General features: G+C 50.7%; 1 protein-coding gene across 1 annotated transcript; it reads right to left on the reverse strand.

The window, feature by feature from the left end:
- Positions 1-1,507: 1,507 nt before the first annotated feature.
- Positions 1,508-22,671, reverse strand: LOC120882636 (zinc finger protein 764-like). The gene is made up of 8 exons (XM_040266668.1): positions 19,997-22,671; positions 19,572-19,685; positions 17,930-18,451; positions 11,632-11,709; positions 6,606-6,808; positions 6,118-6,349; positions 5,849-5,962; positions 1,508-5,095 (listed from the first exon to the last, which is right to left on the reverse strand). Exons 1-8 carry the CDS (start codon positions 20,190-20,192, stop codon positions 4,179-4,181), a joined length of 2,376 nt encoding a protein of 791 aa, XP_040122602.1. The 5' UTR covers positions 20,193-22,671; the 3' UTR covers positions 1,508-4,178.
- Between the last annotated feature and the right edge of the window lie 1,082 nt (positions 22,672-23,753).

The raw sequence follows: 23,753 nt of genomic DNA on the forward strand, positions 1-23,753 counted from the left end.
CTCCCTGCATGCAATGAACAAAACCTCTGAAAGGCCTTCTGGGGCTTCCCTGGTGGTGCCATGGTTAGGAATCTGCCTGCCAATGCAGGGGACATGGGTTCGAGCCCTGGTCCAGGAAGATCATGTGCTGAGGAGCAGCTAAATCTGTGTGCCACAACTACTGAGGCCCAGGTTCCCTAGAGCCCATGTTCTGCAACAAGAAGCAATGAGAAGCCCACACACGGCAACGAAGAGTAGCCCCCACTTGCTGCAACTAGAGAAAGTCTCTGCATAGCAACAAAGCCCCAGTGCAGCCAAATATAAATAATAGTCAAAAGAAGAAAAAAAAAAAAAAAAACCTTAAAAAAAATAAGTAAAAGTCCTCTGTCAGATGCTACAAGCGATGTCCTGGTATATTCAAGATTTAAGGTACCCAGGAAAAGACCAGTCATGGCACAGGCCCTTTTGGGAAGAACAAAGGAAATGGGAATCTGTGTGTATGGCAAGGTCATCGGCTGGCCTGACACATTTGGAACATGCCCAGACACCAAACCCTACACTTGTAAAGCTAAGAGCAGCCAGAAAAATAAGTTTTCTGTTCAGAGCAGTCATCCTCTCAAACTTTAGCAGGCATAAGATTCCATCCCTGGAAATACTGATTCAACAGACTAGGGACAGGGCCCAGGGAGACAGCTGCTTCTGAAAAGACTACATATAATTCTGCGGCAGAAAGGCCTTACTTTGAAAAGTACTGGTCTGGGGCAGATTTTAGCCTCTGAATCATAAATGTCTTTGCACATGTTCCTAGAAAGATACACATAAACAAATATCGCCCTCCCCCCGACCCCGCCCAGACTTAGGGAGTCTTTGGAGCTCAAATCAATACCCTTTACATGACCTGGACACATTAGGGATAGGCCATGTGGATAGGGCTCAAGTTTTCACTAGTGCAGATAAGCATTTCTCCTGATGCACCAAAGAAGCCCTAGAAAAACCCTCTTCCTGGCTTGCTTCACGGGCTGAGCCTCAGTGACCTATGGTACGTCCCTGGTGGTCCAGTGGTTAAGAATCTGCCTGCCAATTCAGAGGACACGGGTTCAGTCCCTGGTCTGAGGAGGGTCCACGTGCCTTGGATGCAACTAAGCCTGTGAGCCACAACTACCGAGCCTGCACGCTCTAGAGCCCATGGTCTGCAACAAGAAAAGCTACTGAAATGAGAAGCCCATATACCACAGCTAGAGAGTAGCCCCCATTTGCTGCAACTAGAGAAAGCCTATGCACAGCAGTGAAGACCCAGTGTAGCCAGTAATTAAAGAGAAGCCCTATCTTTAGCGGGGCCAGGGGGAAGAATCCGTGCCAAGGAGTGAGGGGCTAAGAAGGGGGCAAGACTGAGGCTTAGGTGTTCCATGACTCTCAAAAACTCATTAAGTGGAGGAAATTTGGGTCAGGAGGACAGGAAGCAGAGGAGCTGGATTTGGTTTGAAGGCCCTAAGCAAGTCTTGAAAACTTCAAAGTACTCAAGAGAAAATAGTAATTACAATACTTTTAATTTGCAAGCTCAGGGCAGGGTCTAGATCTGGCTTTGAGGCTGAGCTGAGAACTGGTATTGCAGGCTGTGTGTTCCTCAGGCAGTGCTGAAGGGCAGAAGGATGGCTTCTTTAGGGGATTAAAAGGTAGCTACTATGCCAAGGTGCCTCTCCTCACTCCCACATCTCCCTGTGACAGTTGGCAGATTCTCCCAGTGAACTTAAGGCTAAGAGAGGTCTTGGTGGGGCCAATTAGGTTGGAATCAAGTCAGTTCATCAGTTTACCTAAAGTCTTTTCCCCAAATTTTCAAGCTCTTCCTTTAGAAATTCCTTTAGGTTGACAAATCTGGTTTCTTCCTGTTAGGCCAGACACAGGGCTGAGTTGTCAGAAGGCAACCGAGGACATAGGCCCTTGCTAATCCTACTTGAGGTGAAAGGTTGTCCTGACCAGTGGCAGGAAAGAGTCTGTCCATGGCTGGCTGCTTCCATCACCGGGGCAATGCTGGACTCTGACCACAAAGAAATGAGTGGTAGGTGAATAATGGAGTCGCAGGGTGATGGGGGAGGGATTCTGTGCAGAGTTTGGGGATATAGACTAGCACAGTTCCCTCTGGCTACTGACCCCAAATGTTCCTGTTCTGGTCCCCCTTTGCTGGTGATGGAGATCCTAGAGAGTGAAGATGCAAGCTTTGATTTTGTTGGCCCTGGAACTCTCCTCTGAGGCCGGTTTTTCCCTTGCCTTGTTGGCTTTGTCACTCATCCTGTAGCTGGGCTTCACTGACACTGGGGTGCTCTGTCCCTGTCTGGGAGATGCCTCCAGAACCCTGGCTGAGACACTGGCAAGGAACTCAGGAGTGGTGTGAAGACAGAAGGAAACCCAGAATCCTAGCGTCTCTTGCCCTGTGTGAGATCATGGGCAGGTTACTCAGTCTTTCCCAGTCTGTGTCCCCAACTGCAAAAGGATGGAAAGCCTAAGATCTCTTTCAGTTCAAAAATATGATGAGGGACTTCCCTGGTGGTTCAGTGGTTAAGGCTCTGTGCTTCCTATGCAAGGGGCACAGGTTTGATCTCTGCTCAGGGAACAAAGATCCTATATGCCACAGAGCAAAAGATTAAATGAAATAAAGCCATTTAAAAAAAATGTAATGAGGCCTTCCTATCTGAGCCTAAAGTGGCAAAGCCTAAGCCATAGGGCTCTCCCAGGGAGGCCCAAGAAGGGAACAAAATCCGACACATCACAGGGGCTCTTGGGTCCTTCTCCTTCAGAAACAGGAAGTGCAGGTCAGCTGAGGGGTGCCGCGGTGGAGACACCACTTGTTTGGGGCAACAGATTCAGTCGAACTTCCCTGGTGGTCTACTGGTTAAGAATCCACCTGCCAATGGAGAGGATGCAGGTTCAATCCCTGGCCTGGGAACAAAGATCTTACATACCACAGGGCAACTAAACCTGCACCCCCAACTACTGAGCTCGTGTGCCACAACTAGACCCAATGCAGCCAAATAAATAAATATTGAAAAGATTCAGTCCTAACTGCCTCTTCCTGATGATCTGTCCTCTCCAAGCAGATGCTTCCTTCCAGAGGCAATTATGAGGGTGAGTTGAGTTGATGGACAAGACAGTCCTTTGTAAACCATAAAATGCAATATGAGCCAAGATCTAACAGAAAAGCCTGCTTTTACTTCTCTCCTGCTGCCCTTTCACAAATGTGCTCTCTACCTGAATCCCTGATTCAAAAACAACTGAATGCCATGGACTACAGTTTGTAAACTCAAATGACTACAGGAGGGGGCATCCCTGGCAGTTCAGTGGCTAAGACTCAGTGCTCTCAATGCAGCAGGCTCAAGTTCGATCCCTGGTTGGGGAACTAGATTCTAAGACCGGCCAAATAAATAAATACATATTTTTATGTATTAAAAATACATATTGTCTAAAAAGTGACTACAGGAGTCCAACAGGTCATGTAAATGAGTAGAAAATGCCAGATGGAGAGGGCCTGCTTTGCCAGAAACAGCCATGACAAGTGGCAGCTGACACTGGTCAGGAAGTGCTGAGTTGGCAGGGGGGCTGAACTGAAGAGCCTGGGCTCCATTCCAAGGGGTCGCTAAGCTCCTGTCAATGGTGGTTTTGTGGGAGCTCAGGTCGTCGCCAAATCTTTTTGGATTTTTTCAAGAGGCCAGAAACTTGTTTTTGTGTGTGTGAAATAGCCTGATTTTTACATCTTAACAAATAATTCATAACACTTAAACATGCTGGCTGGTCTAAAAACACATGTATTGTAAAAGGCTGCTGGGAGACCAGATTCAGTACCTGGCCGTCAGTTTTTAACTTCTCCAGTCAAGTCAGTGGATAAAACAAAATTCTCCACCTCAGTCCTCTTACACTTAAGCTGAGAAACAGCCTTTCCCATAGTGGAAGTCTAGTGCGGGTTCTTACCTCAGCCCTGACTCAACAAAGGGGGCTCTAGAGTCTGGGACCACAGGGGACAAGGTCTCAGCAGATGACACTAGTGAAGGCCTGAGATAAAATGGTCCTCACCTCCCACCCCCAGGTCCAGCGCCCTCTGGGAATTTTGTGACCTCCCGGGAGTTGCCTGAGTTTGAGGCCCCTGAGGCCGTCTTGGGCCTCAGACAATGTCTACATCTTCACTCTTGGCCTTGTCACCCATGAAGCCATCACCCACACTCCTGGAATATCTCTGGGTAATGCTGGAAGCCCACGGGGGGATCCAGGTCCCCTCGGGCAGAGGCCAGGGGCACGGGCAGCCCACCAGCACCCCCGCCCCTGCGCACCCCCGCCCCTGGACGATGGACCCACTGGTGCTTGGCCATGGCTGACTTCTGGCCAAAGCACCTGCCACACTGAGGACAGGCGTAGGGGCGCTCGCCGCTGTGGGTGCGCCGGTGGGCGGCCATCTCCGAGCTCTGCCGGAAGCAGCGCCCGCAGTCTGGGCACGGGTAGGGCTTCTCGCCGGTGTGGGTGCGCACGTGGCGCCGGAGGTCGGAGGCATGGGCGAAGGCGCGGCCACAGTGCGGGCAGGGGAAGGGGGTCTCCCCGCTGTGGACCCGCTGGTGCTGGTAGAGGGCGGAGCTCTGGCTGAAGCAGCGGCCGCAGTCGGCGCAGCGGTAGGGCTTCTCGCCCGTGTGGACCCGGAGGTGGGTGGTGAGCGCCGAGCGCTGCGTGAAGGCCCGGCCGCAGTCCGGGCAGCGGTGGGGCCGTTCCCCACGGTGGATGGCCCGGTGCTTGCTCAGAGAGGACGCCTGGCTGAAGCCCTTGCCACAGTCCGGGCAGCCGAAGGGCTTCTCGCCCGTGTGGGTGTAGAGATGCTCCACCAGGGTGGAGCGCCAGGCGAAACTCTTCCCGCACACGTAGCAGCCATGCCGCCGGTCGGCTCTGGGGACCGGGGGGTGGGCAGAGAGTGGCGGGCGACCCCGGCGAGGCACCTTCGGTGGCTGCTGCCAACCATAAGGAAAGCCAGCAGAGAGGGGTTTGAGAGCCGTCAGCCCGGGAAGCTGAGTGTCCACAGAAGGAATCTTCTCCAGTGCTTGCCTCCCTCCTCTTTGTCCTTTTTCTGCCTGATTTCTGGAAACTGCTGGGAGACAAGGGGAGAGCTCAGACCTCAGCTTATCCTGGTCCTTGATGCCCACACCCACTATGGGGGTCAGAGAAGCTGCCTCTGGGACTCAGCTCGGTACAGGCAGGGAAGTTAGAAGTTACACTTTACCCTCAGTCGCACGGGACAGAAAGAAAAACTGTAGAGACAAAAAGAAGGAAGGACAGGGGCACGGTACATTCTGGAAGCTGGGGAAATGGGGGTTGGGGGACGACAATTGAGCTAGATCACACAGCATGAGTGGATGTTAAGTATGCAGCCAGCAGCGGGAACAGCACTGAGAAGCATGAAGGGGACAGGCATTGCCAAGTTCAAAGGGGCCGGGCACAAGGGCAACAGGAGGACAGAATGAACCAGAGGAACAAAACAGTACCAGCCAAGAGAAAGGAGGCTTCAACAAAAATATAACAAAAAACAAAGTGAACACAGGAGGTGGTGGAGGAGCTAGAGAACAGGCAAACAGCAGGTGGGGTGATGTGGCGCTCAGAGGAACTTAGAGACCAGCTAGAGGTCAGGGGCTCAGGTTTGGAGGAGCTGGGGAGTGGAGAGGCAGGGATGCCTGGGTCACGCTCTCCGGCCCTTTCTAGGCTGAATCCAGAAGCTAGGCAGGGATCAGGCATAATTATAACCTTAGCTGGGAAAGCAATTCAGGCAGGAAATTCATGAGCAGGTAAGGAGTTGGCAGAGGGTAACATGACGGGTAGGACCCAGAGGAGGTCCCTACTACTTCACCTGTGTCTGCTTCTGTAAGACACTCTCCCATCTCAGGAGGCCCGGCATCTGGACCCCACAGTTCTGCCTCTTCCTCCACCCAGGAAATGAGGGCTGGCTTGGTGCCTCGGAAGCCTGGAGGGAAGGGGGAGAGAACGCAAAGCCCACGCTGCGGGGGAGGCCGCCGCCCTGGGTCCCGACTTCCTGGGGCCTCCCACTCCACGTGCAGGATCCAGAGGCTGGGCGGGGTGGACGGGGTTGTGAGCACAGGCGGGCAGGTGGGGCCTCACCGAGCGCGCCCAGGTGGCCATAGGTCTCCCGCATCACGTCCCGGTACAGGGCCCTCTGCGCGGGCCGCAGATACCCCCACTCCTCCGGGGAGAAGTACACGGCCACGTCCGCGAAGCTCACGGGCTCGGATGTCCCCCCCTGGGGCCTGACCCCGTTAGGTTCCCGCGCGGGGAGCGGGGCCGGGGGCGGCGCCATCGTAAATGCCATCCGGGCGGCGGGCCGGCGCCACCCCTACCCGCCAGGGTCCGCGGAGCCTCCGAGATCCAGAACGGGCTCAAGAGTCAGGGCGCGGTCGGGAGGCCGGGAGAGCAGGAACGGCCCCTCGAGGGTCCACGGGGGTGGCTGAACACTGAGGGCAGGTGGCTGAAGGTGCTCTCCTAAGAGATGGCGGACACGCGGCCCCACGCATTTCGCTCCCGCGCCATCGTGCCCGGATGACGCCACCCTGCTGTCTCCAGGTGGCTTTGTCTTCGAGCCCTCAGCCAACATGGCCGCGGCGGCTACAGGCGCCCGGGAAGGCGCCGCCGCCGGCCCGGGCAGGGGGGGCGGCCTTCTCCAGAGCGCGGCGCCGGGCCTCGGAGGCGCGGCGGCCGGGCTTCCCCGGCGGGTCCCCGCGCCCGCCGCGCTGGAGGCCTCGCCGCGGCCCCGTCCAGACTTGGAGCAGCGACCTCCAGCCCCGGCCCCGGCCCGCTCCGCGCGGTTATTTCAGACGTTAGGTTTCCTGGCTGGCCCATCGCTGGGTGACCGCACGCTTCCCCCACTGTCGAGAGTAAAAGAATGGAGCGGGGGAAAAAGAAACTTGATCGAGCTTTGAAATTCTGGGAACTTCAGTTTCAGGAGATCGTGGGGCCAGCCAGGGGAGGGTAGGATGAGGTCTGAGCAAGGTCGGAAGGACCCTCTTTCTGGAAGCTTACCCCCTCCCCACGTACCCTTCAGGACGCCTCCCGAACATCCATTTAGCTCTAGCTCAAGGCGAGTTGGCAACCCACTCCAGTATTCTTGCCTGGAGAATCCCAAGGACGGGGGAGCCTGGTGGGCTGCCGTCTATGGGGTCGCACAGAGTCAGACACGACTGAAGCGACTTAGCAGCAGCAGCAGCAGCAAGGCGAGTTCCTTGAATTCCTCGTCCCAGAGCCACTTGCCACCGTGCCCTGGCAGGGATGGCCCACAAACACCTCGGATTTTGCAGGCTCAATCTGAACTCATCCTTTACTTCCCTTTGCCTGCCGCCCCTGGGGTGTTGTCTTAGCAAATGGCACCAACTCTCTTCATCATTTTTATCTCCAAGCTCTCTCTCTCACTGGACACATTTACTGACTGCCTACTCAGTGCTTTCCACAAGTCTTCATAAATATACCCTGCCCTAAAAAGCCTTGATATTTTCCCTTTGGCCAGATAAATCAATCACTGCATTTCACACACTTCATGGACAAGCGCTTCACATTTGCTGGTCTGGGGGCTTACTCTGGAGCTTTAGTCTGTTTGCCTCCTTCCTTCCAAAGGCCTCCCTGAGACCTTCGCGGACTCCTTGTATCTGGTGGCTGCTTCTCCCCAGGGCAGCTGGGCAAGTAAAGAACCGATCTCTGAACTTCCCTGGTGACCCAGTGGCTAAGACTATGCACTACCAGTGCAGGGGGACGGGGTTTGATCCCTGATCAGGGAATTAGATCCCACAGGCTGCAACTAGTTTGCATGCTGAAACTAAAGATCCCGCATGCTACCATGAAGATCGAAGATCCTTCGTGCTGCCGCTAAGATTCAGCACAGCCAAAAAAAAAAAACTCAACAGAAGAAGGGAAGGGGAAGACATAAACTTGGGAGGGGTCAGCCTGGCCAAAGAGAGAGGCTTGTTGGAGGGTGGCCAGTAGAGGACAAGGACTAAGGGCACAGAGTTGACTAGGGGCCCTAGTCCTCCTTGCCTCTCAGGCCCCCTGAAAGACAAAAAAGACAATAGAAAATTTCCATTAAGACTGAAGGCTTTTTGTCAGTGCCCATCCCCATCACACACAGACCTGGAAGAGAGCCCTGGGTAGTCCTGGAAACTTGCAGCGGGGTCTGGACCCTCCTGGAGAAGAGCCTAGGGCGGAGTCTACTCCCCTAGATGGGATTCTGAGGGCCACAGCACCAGGCTGGTGGGTCTGCTATGGCCTCTGGCTGCAGCACCTTCCACTGTGGGGACAGTAGTAAGACTCCTTGCCTGTGTGAGTCAGCAAATCGCATGAGAGGTATATCACTAGCTGCAGGTGAAGGGTCCCTCTCCAGAGTGCACTGGGCCCAGACTACCCTGGTGGTCCAGTGGTTAGGACTCAGTGCTTCCACTGCAGGGGGTCTGGGTTCAACCCTTGGTCAGGGAACTAGATCCCCCATGCTGCAACGAAGATGTCACATGCCACAACTAAGACCTGGCACAGCCAAATAAAATAAATATTTAAAAAAAAAAAAAAAAAAAAAAGAGTGCCCTGGGCCAAGTTGAAGGTAAGGGTAAAGCATAATTGCACTCCGGCTAGGGATGAAGGTAAGTCATCAGTGCCAGGTGTTGAAGCTGGGCACAGGCTGAGGGCCTGGGAAAACCCCGACTACAGGAAGTCTTGGCCACAGGCTCAAAGACCACATCCGTGTCTCTGACTCTAGGGCCTCATGACAACTCCCAGATAGACTCCTTTTGCTGACCCCTTCCAAATGTATCACTTTTCTGAATGAGTGCTGGGAAACAGATTCAAAACTTACATTTTTCCCTGTTAACTCTCCAAGGTCTACTCATGTTCAGGCTGATAGAACCAAACTTCACTAAGAAGCATTCAGTGGGTACCCAGTCCCTGGAAGCCCCCTTCTAGACTGTGTTGGCCAGTTGAGGGCTTGCAGGTCAGGGACATTCCCACCCATTCCAGGGTCAACAGAGGAGATACTCTCAACCAGAGGAGCAGCTGTAATAGGACCAGGGACCTGAGAGACAGATAACTGTCTCCATCCTAAACTTTTATTTTTTGGCCATGCTGTGGGACATGCCTTGGGAGCACAAAATCTTAACCACAAGACTGCCAGGGAAGTCTCAAACTGCCTCCCTCTTAAACTTGAATTCACACATGGCCACTGACCTTTGGATGATTCATAAAGTATGACCTAATCATGGGACCACTTGGATGCTTCAGAGCCAATTAAGTGAGAAAGAGAAGGTCAAGATTGCAATATCCAGTGGGTGTCATAAATTCAGATCAGCAAAAACTAGTAAGGTCAGCGGTAAAGAACATGCAGAGGGTGTTTCTTACTCAACAAACGTTTTTCCCTTCCAGCTGGAACTGGGACGTCGATTCTACTTTTCACCTTTCTGGCTTGCCTTCAGACTTCCTACTCCTGGGAAGACTACCTGTGTGGACTTCCCTGGTGGTCCAGTGGTTAAGAATCTGCCTTACAATGCAGGGGACTCAGGTTTAATCATTGGTTGGAGAACTAAGGTCCCACAAGCCTTGAAGCAACTAAGCCCCCTGAGTCACAACCACTGAGCCTGTGAGCTACAACTAGAGTCCATGTGATCCCTTTGCCAAAACTAAGAACCAGAGCACTCAAATAAAATAAACATTTAAAAGAGAGAGAGAAGTGCAAACTGGGCCAAGTCGTAAGTAAAGGCAAACCATGATTGCACTTGGTGGTGTGGGGATGAAGGTGCAGCCTGAGGGCACCTTTGCATTCATTTAATGAAAATGTATTGGGCACCTTGGGCTTCCATGGTGGCTCAGACAGTAAAGAATACGCCTGCAAAGTGGGAGACCTGGGTTCAATCCCTGGTTTGGGAAGATCCCCTGCAGGAGGGCACAGCACGTTGGTCCAGTATTCTTGCCTGGAGAATCTCCATGGACAGAGGAACCTGTCAGATGACATCACAAAGAGTCAGACACGACTGAGCGACTAAGCATACAGCACACTGGGCACCTTATATATGCCAGGCATTGTTCTAGGTGTTTTAAGAGAGATTCCAGGTTGGAGCTTTGCTGGCAAAGGTGCAGAGAGGACTTCTGGGCAGACTGTCCTCAGGGCTAGAGATGGACAGAGAGCCACAGTTTGGAGACTTCTAGTACAGGGCAGAAGAGCTCCAGAAGAAATTCCTTTACTCTCTTTCTTTTCTCTTCTTATTTTATAAATTTGTATTGGGAGTATAGTTGATTAACAGTGTTGTTAGTTTCAGGTGTACAGCAAAGTGAATCAGTTATGTGTACACTGATTCTTTTTTAGATTCTTTTCCCATATAGATCATTAGAGTATTGAGTAGAGTTCCCTAAGCTCTATAGTAGGTCCCTATTAGTTATCTATTTTGTTTATTTTTAAATTTTTATTTATTGATTTGATTGTGCTGCATCTTTGTTGATGGGAGGGCTTTGCTCCAGTTTCGGTGAGTGGCGGTTACTCTCTGGTTGCAGTGCCAGGGCTTCTCCGTACGGTGGCCTCTCTTGTTGCAGAGCACAAGCTCTAGAGCGAGCAGGCTTCAGGAGTTGTGACACCTGCGCTTAGCTGCTCCTCGGCACGTGGGATCTCCCCAGACCAGGACTGAACTCATGTCTCCTGCATTGGCAGGCAGATTCTTTACCACTGAGCCACCAGGGAAGCTCTAGTTATCTATTTAATATATATAGTAGTGTGTATTTGTCAATCCCAATCTCCCAATTCATCCCTCTCCCAAGAAATTTCTTGAAGATGGCATCTGAGAAAGGCAGTGAAGGGTGTGAGAGTTGGAGGGTAGTGTGTAACAGACAGAATAGCAAGAACAAAGACTCATTAAGCTAGAAGCATGTCCAAAATACAGAGTCTACTTGGCAGGAGCCAATGAGATGGCGTGCTGGTAGAGAAACAGGAAGATGTTAGAGTGTTACGGGCCTTGAAGACCAGAACAGGATCTTTAGTTTTTGCACAAGTCTTGCGGAGCCAGTATTGGTATCTGACAGTGGAGGGTAACTCATGAATTTCAGTCAGACTGATCTGGCGAGGATCCCGGGAACCAATTATCTTGAGGCAGGAGTGGAGTCAGACACCCAGCCCGGCTCATCCCACCCACTGCCTTCCCTTCTCGGAGATCCGGGACGGTGGGCGTCACCGTACGCGCCCAGGTGGAGGTTTTTCACCGCAGACACCCCACTCCTCGGGGAAGAAATATAGGGCCACTTTCACGGTGCCCCCGGCCTTCTCCCACCTTCTTCCCGCCGGGTCTTCGCCGACACCACTGGGCGCCCAGATCGGGAGCCGGGGGTGGAGTCATACGGCCACCCCGACTTCTCCCGGGAGAGACTCTAGCGACTCGGCGTCTGGTGCAGGGTCGGGGTGGGTCCCTCCAGGCCCAGGCGACCGGAAGTAGCTTGTAGTGGGGCCCATCTAGGACGGCGGGAAATGGCCCGTTAACCGAACTCATTGGTCCGTGGGCCGAGAAATGAAGGCTCCCTCAGAAGAGGCGGTGGCACTCTACCGTCCATTTTAGAGAAAGGCATTGATGATCTGGTTTATTCCCCCCTCGAGTTGTCTTCTCTTACTATTCTGCCGGTGGCCTTGCAAGGGCCTCTTGCCCATAGTTAAGATGGCCGCAGCGGCTTCGGCGTCCGCGCTCAGATCTGGCGGGTGAAAGGTGAGGGGGGGGCGGGGGCGCGGCGGCGAGGAAGAGTGGCCACAGGGCCAGGGATAAGGGGCGATACGAACAAACGTCCCCTTCTCAATCCGCGAAAGAAGGCCCATTCAGTGGCCTGGTGTTTAAAAAAATTTTTTTAACAAACTAATTTATTTATCAGATTTTTGTTTATTTTTCATTTAGAAGGTTACACAAGAATATTCAGTGAATGTCCTCTGCCCCAGCCCCCACCATACCTCTACTAACGGTTTCTTAAATATTCCTACAGTGATTGTCTACGCCCTGCAGAGACATCTGTCATATTTTCACACATTAACTGTATCTTACTGAGGACACTGGGACGCATGCTTCTCAGTGCCTTAGAGTTCAGGCATTTTACAGAAGAGGACACTGAAGCCCAGTTAAGACCCAAGGTCAGGCAGCCTGTTAGTGACTCTGGGTCTTCAGACTCCTAATCCAGCCTTTCCTCCTGGCGCTGCCTCCTTCAGACGCCTTCCAGAAATGCAATATTAACGCTTCGAATTTACGGGCCCCTGCCGTCTCTGGGGTCGCACAGAGTCGGACACAACTGAAGCGACTTAGCAGCAGCAGCTGACATTGTGAAAACGAACTGGATTCTCAAGTTATTAAGTTATGATTGAAGTAAAAAAAAAGATGAAAAAAGTTTTAAAATGTGAGATGAATTAAGGGATGACAGGACTCATTTGCTTTCAATGCTCCATCCCAGTGTGCCTCCAATTCCAAGCTCTCCTAACAGAACAGTGACCAGTTATACAAGAACTGCAGTTGGTTCTGTGAAGTGAGTAAGATATCAATAATATTAGCTTACCTTGATTGATCACTTACTATTAATACATGCCAGACTCTGTTCTAGTGCATTTGCCTGTTAACTCATTTAATCCCTCAGAACACTTCAGAGATAAGTACCCTTCTGGATCAGTAGACCACAGCCTGGGGGAATGACCTTACTGCAGGCCACACAGCTAGTGAGTGTTCTGACTCCAGAACCCATGACATGATGGGTTACTGAAGACACAATCTCAGCAACCTGAGAGAGGTGGGATTTTAGGCCAGGTCACGAAGATGCAGTTGTATGTGGGGTAGGACAAGAAGCAGGGACCTGGAAGTCAGAAATACTGCTTCTGGTCACCTATGCCATTCCACTGTTGTTCTGTAGTCACCAAGTCATGTCTGACTCTGTGACGCCATGCACCTTAGAACACCAGGCTCCCTCTATCCATGGGATTTCCCAGAAAGAATAATGGAGTGGGTATGTGATTCCATTCTGTTGCATTAAATGTAGAGAGAAGAAATTAAAATGATGAGCTCTAAATATTTTTTTTTTATTTCAACATCCTAGAATTCGAAGTCAAGTGGGCCTTAGGAAGCATCACTACGAACAAAGCTAGTGGAGGTGGTGGAATTCCAGTTGAGCTATTTCAAAGCCTAAAAGATGATGCTGTGAAAGTGCTGCACTCAATATGCCAGCAAATTTGGAAAACTCGGCAGTGGCCATAGGACTGGATCAGTTTTCATTCCAATCCCAAAGAAAGGCAATGCCCCAAAATATTCAAACTATCCCACAATTGCACTCATCTCACACACTAGCACAGTAATGCTCAAAATTCTCCAAGCCAGACTTCAACAGTACGTGAACCGTGAACGTCCAGATGTCTAAGCTGGATTTAGAAAAGGCAGAGGAACCAGAGATCAAATTGCCAACATCTGTTGGATCATAGAAAAAGCAAGAGTTCCAGAAAAACATGTTTCTGCTTTGTTGACTATGCCAAAGCCTTTGACTCTGTGGATCACAACAAACTGTGAAAAATTCTTAGAGATGGGAATACCAGACCACCTGACCTGCCTCCTGAGAAATCTGTATGCAGGTCACGAAGCAACATTTAGAACTGGACATGGAACAACAGACTGGGTCCAAATCGGGAAAGGAGTACATCAAGGTTGTATATTGTCACCTTGCTTATTTAACTTATATGCAGAGTACATCATGAGAAACTCTAGGCTGGATGAAGCACAAACTGGAATCAAGATTGTCGGGAGAAATATCAATAACCTCAGATATGCAGATGACACCACCCTTATGGCAGAAAGTGAAGAAGAAATAAAGAGCCTCTTGATGAAAGTGACAGAGGAGAGTGAAAAAGCTGACTTAAAACTCAACATTCAGAAAACTAAAGTCATGGCATCCGATCTCGTCACTTCATGGCAAATAGATGGGGAAATAGTGGAAACAGTAGCTGACTTTATTTTGGGGGACTCCAAAATCACTGCAGATGGTGATTGCAGCCATGAAACTAAAAGATGCTTGCTCCTTGGAAGAAAAGCTATGACCAAACTAGACAACATATTAAAAAAGTGAGACATTACTTTGCCAACAAAGGTCCATCTGGTCAAAGCTACAGTAATCATGTATGGATGTGAGAGTTGGACTATAAGGAAAGCTGAGTGCCGAAGAATTGATGCTTTTGAATTGTGGTGTTGGAGAAGACTCTTTAGAGTCCCTTGGACTGCAAGATCAAACAAGTCCCTCCTAAAGGAAATCAGTCCTGAATCTTCATTGGAAGGATTAATGCTGAAGCTGAAGTTTCAATACTTTGGCCACCTGATGTGAAGAACTGACTCACTGGAAAAGACCCTGATGCCAGGAAAGATTGAAGGCGGGAGGAGAAGGGGATGACAGAGGATGAGATGGTTGGATGGTATCACTGACTCCATGGACATGAGTTTGAATAAACACTGGGAGTTGGTGATGGACAGGGAAGCCTGGTGTGCTACAGTCCATGGGGTCACAAAGAGTCGAACACAACTGAGTTACTGAACTGAACTGAAATTTTTTTAAATTAATTTATTCTTTAATTGAAGGATAATTGCTTTACAGAATTTTGTTGTTTTCTATCAAACATCAACATTGACCCTAAATATTAAAAGTACATAATAGAAAAAGTGAAAGTTGCTCAGTTGTGTCCAACTGTTTTCAACCCCGTGGACTGTGTAGTCCATGGAATTCTCCAGGCCAGAATACTGGAGTGGGTAGCCTAGCCCTTCTTCCTGACCCAGGAATCGAACCAGGGTTTCCTGCATTGCAGGTGGATTCTTTACCAAAAGTACATAATAGGGTTGTGTTTAGGGGTCAAGTCATGGGAAATGAGTATGTCGTTTGAGTGCTTGGGAGTTATGGTACATGTTCAAACAGTAAAGCGTCCGTCTACAATGTGGAAGACCTGGGTTCGATCCCTGGGTCGGGAAGATCCTCTGGAGAAGGAAATGGCAATCCACTCCAGTGCTATTGCCTGGAAAATCCCATGGACAGAGGAGCCTGATAGGTTACAGTCCATGAGGTCGCAAAGAGTCGGACACGACTGAGCGACTTCACTTTCACTTTCACTTTCAAATGCTTAGTAGATATGTGTTAACTGGATAAACGAGAAAGAGTAAACAGCACTTGCTCTGTGCCAAGTGCTGACCTGGGCAGTTCTGCGTGACACATTGTGTCTGGTTCTGCTCCCCTCTCCTTGGTGGCTCCTCCTCTCAGTTCTCCCTCTGCCCCCCATAACTTACCCCATCCAGTACTGGTCACCCCTGGACCTTCACACCTGCCCTAGTGCTTGGGCTCCCTTGCTGCAGCTCTCTACGCTTGAAACCTCTGGGACTTACTTGTTCACAGCTCATGTTGGTCAGTTCACTGAACCATGCAGGTTCTATGACAGAAGTCTCTCAGGAGTACCTTTCTTTCCAGGTACTTTCTTTCCAAGGTCAGCAGACAAGGGCAACTGCAAAAAAAAAAAAAAAAAAAGTCTTGCTTTCTAGCTTGGTCCCACTATTAATTGCTTCTACCTGGGAGCAGATGCCCAGGAGATTTCTCATGTCTCATGCCCAGGCTCCTCTCATGGGTCACACTGCACACTGTTTGACAAAGACATATATATATATTAATTTGGCTGTGCCACAGGGCATGTGGGATCTTAGTTCCCTGACCGGGGATCAATCCCTTGGCCCCTGCATTGGAAAGTTGGAGTCTTAACCACTAGACCACCAGGGAAGTCCAAAGAAATTTTCTGACAGTTTCTGACAGCAGGAACTCATTCCTACTGAGTACAGGGACTTCCTATGGCTCCTCGGTGCCTACAGGGTGAACCTCAAGATGCCCCACTAGGATCTGTGGTCCTCCCAGATAGGTCCCGCTTCTTGGCTGCATCTGGTATCCATTATTCTTTACTTTCAGTCTTTATGTTTCAATCAAGTGGAGCTGTTGATCATTCCCTATACATGCCCATCCTGGTTGAAATCTTTCTCATCCTTCAAGGACAGTTGAAGTACCTCCTCTAGGAAGACTTCCTTGATTCAGAAGACCTGCCCATGTCTCCTCTTGGTCCTGCTCACGTACTATTTTGTATTGTGTTTGAATAACAATAATAACCAATGTTTGTTAAACTATAATGTACAAGGTGTCATCCTGTATTATCTCATTTAATCGTTACATCAGTCTTATGAGGTAGATGCTATTATTATCCAGGTTTTATAGATGAAGATAGTAAGGCATAGAGAGGTGACTTGGAGCAAGAAGTGACTTGCCCAAGTTCGCAGTTACAAAGCAGCTGAGTCAGGATCTGAAGGCAGACAGTCTGACTCCAGAGCCCATGCTTCTAACCTCCACTCCACACTGTGTCCATCTTTTATCCTTTCTGGGAAATAAGCTTCCATCCCTACTTCCTCTGCCTGAAAAATCTCACTACAACCATTTCTTACGTAATGCTGTGGGAAGCACAACCACTCCTTTTCTTCCACGTTGCATTTCCTGGCATATCACCAACCAGGATGGTGGTGCCTCTGGACTCCTCCATTACAGCCCCAATCAATCTTTTGAATGTTGGTCCTGAGTTAGTGTGTCCCGGGAGCCCTACACAAAATCCCACAGATGGTGTTGCAGAATGAGGGAAATTAGTCTTCCTCATCTTGGGAGTCCTTTATCACCGGGCAGTGTCTCCCAACAGAAGTCATTCAATATGATCACTGAATGTTGACTTTTTTCCTCTTTTAAGAACTTTTTCTTTATTTAGATCATTTTTAAAGTCTTTATTGAATTTGTTATTACACTGCTCGTTTTATGTTTTGGGTTTTTGGCCACAAGGCATGTGGGATTTTAGTTCCCCCACCGGGAATTGAACCCTAGTCCCCTGCATTGGAGGGCAAAGTCTTAACCACTGGACCACCAGGGAAGTCCCTTGACTGCCCTTTCTCAGTGAAAGGTCTCTAGCTATGGTGGGGCTCTCACTTTCCTGCTGAGACTGCCCAATGGGCAAGGCTGGCTCCCTCATTTCACTCTTACCTGAGGCCCTGATCTGTGTTCTGCCCAGATCTGACTGCTCATGGGAAGCAGTAGAAATATGTGGACGGTGCCAGTGTCCAGCTTTGCGGCCTTGTAGCAGTAAAACTTGGAGCCCCGGGTGACTCATCTGGAAACACAGCTACTGATACCCATCCCTGCCTCCTTAGCAGACTTCTTTTCATGATCTGAAGTGGAAAATATCAATAGTCATTTTCACTCTTTCAACAAATGTTTATTGCACATTTACTCTGCCACACATATTATCTTGTTACATTGTCAGTCTTCACAGTAACCCTTTGAGGTAGATATTATTGATCCTCATTTTACAGATGAGGGAGCTGAGGCTCAGGGAGGGTGGGTGACTTACCAGCTGTGCCTTGAGAGCAAGCTACAGACATGAGGTCTGCATCTGGTGCTTCTGTGCACTTTCCACCCACTTCCCTGCCTGGGCCTCCTGTTGGTTCAGTTACCTAGGACTTGACCAGGCCCTCCATCTGAGGCTTCCTCCTCAGCCTTAGTCCCCCTCGGCGTTTACCTCTGCTGCAGATAAGCAGTGGGGATTTTTGTAGATAGTTTTGATCTTAGTTGCACCTGCCACTGAGATAACACTTTGAGAAAAGTCCAGCATCTCACTCTCTTCGTTTTTTTTAAGAAAGATGGGGGGAGATGGGGTATCGAGTTTGATCTATTTGAATCTTTACAGGCACTTCTCTTTTTACAAGCTTGGAAACTTGAGGGATCCTTGAGGAAAGCCCAAGGGATGAACTGTGGGTCCCAAAGCCCTGACTCAGGAGCCTCCCTTGGGACCCAGTGAGTCCTCAGCGCCGAGGTCAGGCTCAAACCCTGCCAGCGGAAGCCGCTCACCCGCACTCCTCAAAGATGTCCGGGTAGTGCCGGAATAGCACCGGAGGGTCCCGGTCACCTCGGACCGGGGCCCGAGGCACAGCCCGGATCCCAGGCCTCCGGCCCCGCCGCCCCCCAGAGCAGGAGCGGTGGATCCACTGGTGAGCTTCCACGGCGAACTTCCTCTTGAAGCGCATGCCACACTCGGGGCAGGGGAATGGCCGTTCACCGGAGTGCATGCGCCGGTGGCTGACCAGCAGCGAGGGGTAGGTGAAGCGCCGGCCGCAGTCTGCACACACGTGGCGCCGCTGGCTGGCCTGAGCATCCGCGCTGGGTACAGGGGCCGGGGGCTGAGCACCTGCACCCTGGTCCCAGACAGCTTGTCTGGGTGGCTGTGCTCTGGCTGAGGTTTTGCTGACGGTCGTGCCAGGGTTGTGTTTAACCAGCTCCTCAGGTCTCCTCTCCTTCCCAGGAGCCTTTCTCAGTGCTTTGGCTCCTAGTCCTGCTTCAGGTTCCTCTTCCTTTTTGTTGGGGGTAGCTCCTAGGAAACAGGAATCAAGTTCCTTTTAAAAACACATGTGCTTATATTGTCTTAGGTTATAGGATGCTTTTCCTCAGGGAAGTGCCAGAAAAGTACTGCCCAGCGAATAACACACCAGCTTTGAAAAACCATACTGCTACTGCTAACTCACTTCAGTCGTGTCTGATTCTGTCTGACCCCATAGACGGCAGCCCACCAGGCTCCCCCTACCCTGGGATTCTCCAGGCAAGAACACTGGAGTGAGTTGCCATTTCCTTCTCCAATGCATGACAGTGAAAAGTGAAAGTGAAGTTGCTCAGTTGTGTCCAACCCTTATCGACCCATAAGCAGGGTTCAAATCTCAGGTGGGCCTTGGTTCCCCATGTGTCAAATGGGAATCATAATGCTTTCTTTACTTCACAGGGTTGTTGGGAGGATTACATGAGTAGAAGCATCACTTAGTAAATGCTTAATAAGCAGTAGCTATTATTTTTATGGTTCCTCAATTTTTTTGCTAGGATTAAGGCATTTACAGAGGAGGAAAGACATTTGCTGATGAGCATTCTGGTGAGGGCCAGGGGGAGTGAAGAGCCAAGCTGTCAATTACTGGGTATTTTCTCTTGTACCACTTTGCTTTGCTTGAGGAATGTAAAAGGCAGACCTGAAGCTGTTTTCATTCTTGTATGCTACGTTGCTTTGGTTGTGTCCAAGTCTGAGACCCCCTTGGACTGTAGCCCACCAGGCTCTTCCGCCCATGGGTTTCTCCAGGCAAGAATACTGGAGTGGGTGGCCATTTCCTCCTCTAGTGGATCTTCCCCACTCAGGGATCCAACCCCTGTCTCTTGTGTCTCCTGCATTGGCAGGCAGGTTCTTTACCTCTTAGGGAGTTTTAGTTGTTCCTGAAAATGAGAGAATGAGCACCGTTTCTAGGACAGGGAGTCTGGGCTCCTGATTCTTATTCTGGTCTCAAGTTGTCTCAAGCTCTGAAAACTTTGTATCAGGTCTGCCTTTTTTCCTTAGGTAGTATCCAACATCGGTTGGCTCTTTCATTCCTTTAGGGGTGGTGGGGATCTGAAAGGAAACACTGCTAGACGGGAAGCTCAGGAACGCCAGGCAGGGAAGACCTGGGACCATCCCTCACCTCTCAGAGCTCCTCCCAGGCTTTCCCCCTCCTCAGGATCCTGGGCGGCGGGGCTCCAAGCCTCACTCTCCTGTTCCATCCAAGAGATGAGGGCTGGTTTGGGGCCTGGGAATCCTGGGAGAGAACAGGGATCATGGTGCTGGCTTGAGGCTGCCCTGGGAAGACGGCGCCCCCCGCGTCAGGGTGAGGGCATCTCCTCAAAGTTTAGGCTCAATCTGGACTGGGTCTCCAGTGCGCCTTCCAGAAGGAAGCAGATGTGGGATGGAAGGACTCCCGTGGGGGTACCTGAAACGTTAGGGATGGGAGGTGGCAGGTGCTGTTGGTGGGATAGGGCGGGATTAAGGCTTACAATCCTCCAGGTCCTTATTTGATCTCCCCTGTGAACCCCAGTGAAGCAGGAGAGGGGCTCTGACCCGGGGCCTCACCGAGCGCGCCCAGGTGGCCGTAGGTCTCCCGCATCACGTCCCGGTACAGGGCCCTCTGCGCGGGCCGGAGACACCCCCACTCCTCCGGGGAGAAGTACACGGCCACGTCCGCGAACTTCACGGCCAAGGGCTTCTTGCAACCAGGCCCGGTCTCCCCCGGTCTCAGCACCAGGAGCGGGGCCGGGGGCGGCGCCATGGGGCCTCCCAGCCCCGAGCAGCGGCCGCCTGGTCCCCGCGCCCGGCCTCAGCTCTCGTCGTCCACAAGAAGGGCTCCCAAGCCCGAGGCCCCGCCCAGCCTCGGCTTCCGTACGCAGCCAAGGGAACCGAAGTAGCAGGGCTGGGATTCGGGATTCTGATGGGGACAAATAGACCGCCTCGGTGTTTATTCAATTCATGGCAGCTTGGACACAGACACCAGAGTTATGAGACCCGGAAGGTGCCTCCAGAAAATATGGCGACCCCTTGGCTTCAATTCTGTCTGCCTTTAAGGGCGCCGTCCTTTGACCGTATCAAACATGGCTTCTCATCTTTCACTTGCCCTTAAATACAATGGCTGTGCAGGTGGACTTGGAAGGGACTGGAAGGCAAAGGGTAGTTTTCTTGCCTTCAAGAAAGATGGAAGGCCCGGGGCCTTCTAGCATTCTCCCTGCCCGCGTCGCGCGGCGGCGGGTGATTGGCCGCGACAGCAGGAAGCGCGAGACCGGGGTTGTGGGGGCGTTTTCGCCCGGAAGTTTCGATAAGCCGGATGTGGAACCCACCAAGGACCTCGGCGTTTGTTGGGCCCTGGACTGTGTCCCAACGGCCCCAACACCTCCAGACCGCGGATCCGGAAGCGGGTCCTGGCTCCTGCGGAAAGACGCACACACCTGTCCTAACCCGGGGTCGCCGAGGTAGAGACCATGTACAGGTTTACTCTCTTCCACGCCGCGGGGCCCACCCGACTCCGACTCGACGTAGGAAGGTGCTTGGTGAAGCTGGAATTAGGAAGTTTTAAATTATCTGTGTGTGTGTGTGTGTGTTTAATTGGAGGAAAATTGCGTTATGTGTTGGGTTTTGCTGTGCAATAAGGGTTACCAGCCATAAATATATACATAATCTCCCTCTTGAGCACCCTCCCACCCTAAATTTCGGTTCAAGTTTTTCCGAAATAATTAATATGCATGGCTTTTAAAAATTAATACAGTGACTTCCCTGGTGGTGCACTGGTTAAGATTTCCCGCTCCTAATGCAGGGGGGCCCAGGTTGGATCCCTGGTTGGGAAACTAAGATCCTGCCTGTGTCATGGGCGCAACCACACCATGATGAACATATGAGTGTTTACCATAAAATTCTTCCTTTGTCTGTGTTGAGTCTTGGTTGTGGCATGTGAGATCTTCATTGCGTCATTCAGGATCTTTCTTTGCAGTACATAGACTCTCTAGTTGTGGCTCCTGGGCTCAGTAGTTGCAGCGCTCTGGCTTAGTTGCTCTGTGGCATGTGGGATCTTAGTTCCTCAACCAGGGATCAACCAGGAGTTCCCTGGTTGGCAAAGTGGATCTTTAACCACTGGACCACCAGAGAAGTCTTACTATAAAATTCTTTAAACTCTAGAAATGTTGAAGAAAAATTTTCACACTAAAATGTTGAGGAGGCAGCTCTGCTATTCATTTTTCAAATCATAAAGATATGCTTAGATGCCTTCACCTTTTATCTCAGACAACTCTGTGAAGTTGACATTGGTCTTATTTTGCTAGTGAGCCAACTAAGGCTCAGAAATGTTGAGTAATCTACTTAAGGCAGGATGTCCCTGGACGTGGTTAAGAATCCATGCCTACCAATGCAGGGGGCCGTGGTTTGATCCCTGGTCTGAGAGGATTCCACAAGCTGTGGAGCAATGAAGCCCTCAAGCCACAACTGCTGAGTCCATGTGAGGCAGCTACTGAATCCCTTGCGCCCTAGAATCCATGCTCCACAACAGAAGGGGCCACCGCAATGAGAAGCCCTCCCACTGCAACTAGAGAGTAGCCCCAGCTCTCTGCAACTACAGAAAGCCCACATGCAGCAATGAAGACCCAGCGCAGCCAAGAATGAATAAATAAAATGTTTTAAAAATACATGCTTAAGGCTACACAGCTAGTGGGGACTGAGTTGAACCTGGAATCCAGGTCTACCAATTCAGAAGAGGCTATGTGGCAAAGTAAAAGTAACCCTCAGTTCCCATTAATAATCATTTTTGGAAAACATATTCAGAGAAGTTTTTGGTCAAGAGATACCAATATTTGAGCCTCCAGCACCAGTCCTTACATGCAGACATACTTAGTCCCACCAACCTTGTGTTTATTCTTTTAAGAGTTTCCTGTTCTAAAGTAGGGCTAGCAAATCTCAGTGGGTCAGAAAGAACTCTCAACTGTTGACACAAACATTATGGTAAAAATAAAGATGGAAGATAACTATGCCGTGATTTCAACTCTAATCACAAGTAATATACTCCTTCTTAAAAAATTCCCCAGCATATTTGCAGCTGCAGTTCAGAAAGCAGAACACTCTGTAAGGGAGGAAATAATCCAGAAAGAAAAGCCAGTTAGGTGAATTAGTTTCCAAGTGTGAGTGGGAGCCTCAGAAAATGGGTTCAACTGCTGTATTTAAAATGGATAGACCTACTGTGGAACACGGGGAACTCTCCTCCAGGTTATGTGGCAGCCTAGACGGGAGGGAAATTTGGAGGAGAATGGATACACTTAGAGGCTTCCCAGGTGGTGCTAGTGGTAAAGAACCCACCTGCCAGTGCAGGAGATGTAAGAGACACCGGTCTGATCCCCTGCAAGAGGGCATGGAAACCCAATCCATTGAGAATCCCTTGGACAGAGGAACCTGGGGGTGGGGCTATGGTCCATAGGGTCGCAAACAATCAGACACGACTGAAGCCACTGAGCAGGCACGCACGGATACATGTTTATGTATGGCTGAGTCCCTTTACTGTCTATCTGAAACTATCACAACATTGTTAATCTGCTATGAAACTGAAAGTGTTAGTCGCTCAATTGTGTCCCACTCTTTGTGACCCCTTGGACTGTAGCCCACCAGGCTACAATTCTTCTCCAGGCAAGAATACTGGAGTGATTAGCCATTCCCTTCTCCAGGCACCTTCTTGACCCAGGGATCGAACCTGGGTCTCCTGCTTTGCAGGCAGATTCTTTACCACCTGAGCCACTACAAAATAAAAAGTTAAAAGGAAATGAGTTCAGCCTTCATGCTGAACACTAAGAGCAGGTGGCTGAAGGTGCCCTCCTAAGAGATGGCAGCAACGCAGTCCCAAGAGTGCTGCTGCTAAGTCGCTTCAGTCGTGTCCGACAACGTGTGACCTCATAGACGGCAGTCCACCAGGCTCCCCCGTCCCTAGGATTCTCAAGGCAAGAACACTGGAGTGGGTTGCCATTTCCTTCTCCAATGCATGAAAGTGAAAAGTGAAAGTGAAGTCGAGTCAGACTCTTAGCGACCCCATGGACTGCAGCCTACCAGGCTCCTCCATCCAGGCAAGACTACTGGAGTGGACTGCCACTGCTTTCTCCGCCCAAGAGTGCTACTAGTCCTAATTTAGGTGTTCTCTTGGGCCATTGTGCTTCCCCCGACAGCTTCCGTGATATCAGGGCTTCCCTGATAGGTCAGTTGGTAAAGAATCTGCCTGCAATGCAGGAAACCCCGGTTCGATTCCTGGGTCGGGAAGATCCCCTGGAGAAGGGAAGGCTACCTATTCCAGTCCATAGGGTTGCAAAGAGTC

The sequence above is a fragment of the Oryx dammah genome, unplaced genomic scaffold (assembly GCF_014754425.2).
Source record: "Oryx dammah isolate SB20612 unplaced genomic scaffold, SCBI_Odam_1.1 HiC_scaffold_2, whole genome shotgun sequence".
Classification (NCBI taxonomy): domain Eukaryota; kingdom Metazoa; phylum Chordata; class Mammalia; order Artiodactyla; family Bovidae; genus Oryx; species Oryx dammah.